At 35.1% G+C, this 4,175-nt stretch overlaps 1 protein-coding gene across 4 annotated transcripts; it reads left to right on the top strand.

The window, feature by feature from the left end:
• Positions 1–274: 274 nt before the first annotated feature.
• LOC107938526 (probable magnesium transporter NIPA3) lies at positions 275–4,175 on the top strand. 4 transcript variants are annotated; one of them, XM_016871708.2, is made up of 10 exons: positions 275–535; positions 700–969; positions 1,680–1,736; positions 2,029–2,119; positions 2,192–2,352; positions 2,458–2,585; positions 2,692–2,829; positions 3,212–3,304; positions 3,530–3,635; positions 3,714–4,175. In XM_016871708.2, exons 2-10 carry the CDS (start codon positions 819–821, stop codon positions 3,836–3,838), a joined length of 1,050 nt encoding a protein of 349 aa, XP_016727197.1. In that variant the 5' UTR covers positions 275–535; positions 700–818; the 3' UTR covers positions 3,839–4,175. The 4 variants fall into 4 exon arrangements, with proteins under 4 accessions (XP_016727197.1, XP_040959502.1, XP_040959504.1 ...); XM_041103567.1 differs by having other exon boundaries at positions 278–535; positions 3,729–4,175; XM_041103568.1 differs by lacking the exons at positions 3,530–3,635; positions 3,714–4,175 and adding an exon at positions 3,462–3,491 and having other exon boundaries at positions 275–969.

Genomic DNA, 4,175 nt, shown 5'->3' with positions numbered 1-4,175 from the left:
TCTATAATATTTTTACCTTAAAAAATATTTTCGTGGGAAAAAAAGAAAGAAAAGAAAAGAGTGTTGAATTTAAAAATAGCTGAAAAAATCATTTATTAATTATAAGAAAATAAAGTCTGGGATTTTAATGTCGTAAATAGTAATGATTAGATAGGTAGAAAAGTTATATATATCTTATCTTAAAAAAAGAAAAAAAAAAGGGAAAACGATGGGATCGGATATGCGCCAAATATTGCAAATAAAAAAGAACAATAGAAGGCTGTGATGCGATCCAAGAAGTTTTTTGTCTCTCACAGTCACAGCCAAAACAGCTGTTTTTCATTACTAATTGCCTCACTACTCATCCCATCCAACTCAGCAATAACTCGTCTTATCTCACTCCTTCTCCCCTTTCTCTCCTCCTCTATATTTTAAGCGCCGACAACCATTTCTCTCTTTCTTTCAGATTTTCTTCTTTCCTCAGCTCAGACTTGTCGTTCCTTTCCAAACTCACTCCGCGTCAACCGAGTCAAGATTCTTTTCCCAACTCACCATTGTAAATACTAATACGCTTCTTCCTCTATCTCTCTCTCTCTCTCTCTCTCTTTTTTTCTCGACTGATATTCCACCTTCGCTCTCTTTTTTTGAGGGCCGAGATCTGATATTTAAAACTGCTCCAAGCTTATTATTTTTTTGGTGAAATTGGGATTTTTTTTCCAGATCCATGGACTCGTTTTTTTAGACTCAGTCCGAGTTCAGACCAAATCGGTGATCGTTGCCGAGTTTTGGTGACAGAATATAGTTATTAGGATTTTTCATTTAAGTGTAGGGTTAAGAGTATGGCAGCTGTGCGAAGATGGAGCGAGGGAATGTCCTCAGATAATATTAAGGGTTTGGTTTTAGCCATTTCTTCCAGTTTATTTATTGGGGCAAGTTTCATTGTTAAGAAAAAAGGCTTGAAGAAAGCTGGTGCTTCTGGCGTCAGGGCAGGTACTGCAATTTATCAAAAGTTTACTTCTTTCTTGATGATTTGATTTGGGATTTTCTTTTTTCTTTAGTAGAAGATAGGAATTAGGTTTAAATAATTGTGGGATTCTGTGAATAATTCTTTAGTCAATTTAGAGAAGAAGAAAAAAAACGAATTTGAGTGAACTGTAAATGATGGAAATTTATTTGCCCGCCCTGTGAATTCAATTCACCAATGTGGGAATTAAACTTGTAATTAGTAAGTTAGTTCTTCATAAAGTTAATCATTTTTATATGCATCATTTTGATCTTGGTTTTGCATGTCGTGTTTGATTGTACTTCTCTTCTAACTTGTTGATTATAAATTGTTTACGAAATCCAGCAATCTGTCTAAGTTTCTTTGTGCAGAAATTTTGCATAATGTGTGAAAGAAAGATACGATATGTCTGTATAGAATGCAGTTGGAGAAAATGATATGCATTGAGTGTTTCAAACTTCTGATGATCTTTGGTTGGCTTGTACGTTTTGTTGCTATTGAACCAAGCTTTTTCTATTCATTGTATATCTGTGTTTTTTGCATTAAGTTTTCTGTGTTTATCTCAATTATCTAAAGAATGTTTGGATGCTTTTGCTATCATTTAGTGATTTTCACCTATTCATTCTTTACAAGGAGTTTTCATTGTTCTTATGCTTTATTGATCCAAATGACATTGGTTTTTCTGGTTTTTACACAGGAGTTGGAGGGTATTCGTACTTGCTTGAGCCACTTTGGTGGATTGGCATGATAACAAGTGAGTTTTATCCATTTCTCATTGATCATTAACTCAAAATCTTATGGATATTTCATTCCTGTTTGGAGCCTATATCATTTTTTTCATTCTTTACTTCTTTTCCAAATATTGTCCCTAAAAGATGATATTATAGAAGCTACCTTACACCATTTAAAAATGGGATGACCTTAATAATATATTGTGCTTCTATAGAAAGCTGATTTTCTTAGTTACATTCCATGTTACATCTTAATAGTCAGGAAGTCATCTAGATGAAGAAGTACTTAATTCTAATTGTTAACTGTTGCCACAGTGGTCGTGGGGGAAATTGCTAATTTTGCTGCTTATGCATTCGCACCAGCCATACTGGTCACTCCTCTTGGTGCACTCAGCATCATTATCAGGCATGCAAATATCTCACTCAAATTTAGGTTTGGCATTTAAAAGTTCATCGTTAATCATCACTTCTCATGCAGTGCGGTACTTGCGCATATCATTTTGCGGGAAAAGTTACATACTTTTGGGATTCTTGGTTGTGCTTTGTGTGTTGTGGGCTCAACAACAATTGTGTTGCATGCTCCCCAAGAACGTCAGATTGAATCTGTAACAGAAGTTTGGGATCTTGCTACAGAGCCAGGTTGCATTTTCTTAATATTATTGTTCTTAGCTCATAACATTATTTTCTTTTCTAAATTGTTGAACTGCAAACAAGGAAAATGAATGTACCTTGATTTTCTTGCAGGATTTTTGTTTTACACAGCTCTGGTCTTAACAGCTGTCTTTATACTTATATTCCACTTTGTTCCACAATATGGACAGACACACATTATGGTTTACATTGGAGTTTGCTCTCTCGTGGGCTCCATTTCGGTATGCATCAGTACTAGTTTATTGCTTGCTTAATTCTGTGTGCGTTCAATGGTATTTCCCTTTTCCCCCCCCAATTCCTATTTCTAAGAAGGATGTTCTTTGACAGGTCATGAGCGTTAAAGCACTTGGTATTGCCTTGAAGTTAACCTTTTCAGGAATGAATCAGCTTCTGTATCCGCAAACTTGGGCCTTTACTCTAGTTGTGGCTTCTTGTGTGATTACCCAAATGAATTTTTTAAACAAGGTAATGGTTACACATTGCCTTTTCTTCTTTTGGTACCTTCTCTTTCTCTTTTGATGTCTACATTTTTGCTTTTATTTTGATTAATTTTTGTAAGGCCCTTCAAAGAAAAGGAGACTAAAGAAATGTTGCGAAGAAGTGGTGAAAGATGCAAGAGGAAAATTTCATTTTCACCTGAAATGTTGCTTTCTGATATTTTTGCTTATGGTGTTCATAATCATTGATTCAAATTTTAAATCAGTTTAAATATATCTATTCATTAGTTTCTAATTCCGTGAATTAGTGTCCCTTTACCTTTGTTTGTCTTGCCAATTTTTGCTAAATTAAGACTTCCGGTTCACCGTCTGATTCCTTTCTTATTATTGTTTTGTCTTCATAATTGCAGGCGCTTGATACTTTCAACACAGCTGTTGTTTCTCCTATATACTATGTTATGTTTACATCACTTACCATTTTGGCTAGTGTCATCATGTTTAAGGTAATTTCCAGTCATTGATGGTATCAGAATGGCACTAAGTATAATGTTTAAAAGAGCTTACTTGATACTGTCAATTCCGAGTTGCAATTCCCTTGTTCGATATTATATAGTGGCCCTGTTTGTGACTGTTATTATATTAAATCGAACTTCTTTCTAGCTTCCTGGTGGTTGAGATTGTTGTTGATCCCTTTGATCTGCTCCGCTATCTGTTTTTTCTGATATTAGGATTGGGATAGGCAGACTCCAACTCAGATTATAACGGAGATGTGTGGATTCATAACAATCCTTTCGGGAACTTTTCTTCTTCACAAAACCAAGGACATGGTCGATGGTATGTTCTCATGAAACCTTAAATCGTGAATTTTATACTGTCGGTCATGCCACTTTTGGCATATTAAACCTTGGATAGATTATGTTCAATCAGGTCCAAGTTTGACAACTTCTATATCAATGCGATCGTTAAAGCATGAAGAAGAGGATGGCTTTGATGAAGGTGTCCCTCTTAAACGGCAGGATACATCGAGAATACCTTAATCGAAGTTATAAGTCATCATTGCTATTCCTACAAAGCTGAAATAGCTCTTGGGGAGAAAACCCTCGATACCTCAATGATATTGTAATTTTTTATCACCCAACTTATACCATACTAATTCATTTTTTTGGAGGTACACAAGAGGAGGTGAGATTTTCATTGGCCTTTTTCCATTTTATTATAATCCCTTTGGCTTCAAGATGAGAGACTATATAGATTTCAGCTTTTGCCTTGCATACACTATCACTCTATCCCCAGTTGGTTGATACAGAAGATATGGCCAAATGTAAAATCTTGAGCACAGTGGTTAATACATACTATTATCCTTTTGCTTTATTA

This window comes from Gossypium hirsutum, chromosome A03 (assembly GCF_007990345.1).
Source record: "Gossypium hirsutum isolate 1008001.06 chromosome A03, Gossypium_hirsutum_v2.1, whole genome shotgun sequence".
In the NCBI taxonomy this organism is placed as follows: Eukaryota; Viridiplantae; Streptophyta; class Magnoliopsida; order Malvales; family Malvaceae; genus Gossypium; species Gossypium hirsutum.
This window is presented reverse-complemented; position numbering and strand designations above follow the sequence as displayed.

Coding starts and splice junctions, on each gene's coding strand:
- LOC107938526 (XM_016871708.2), top strand. CDS start 819: ATGGCAGCTGTGCGAAGATGGAGCGAGGGAATGTCCTCAGATAATATT. Junction 2,586..2,691: donor CTCTCGTGGGCTCCATTTCG/GTATGCATCAGT, acceptor GTTCTTTGACAG/GTCATGAGCGTTAAAGCACT. Junction 3,305..3,529: donor CTAGTGTCATCATGTTTAAG/GTAATTTCCAGT, acceptor TTCTGATATTAG/GATTGGGATAGGCAGACTCC.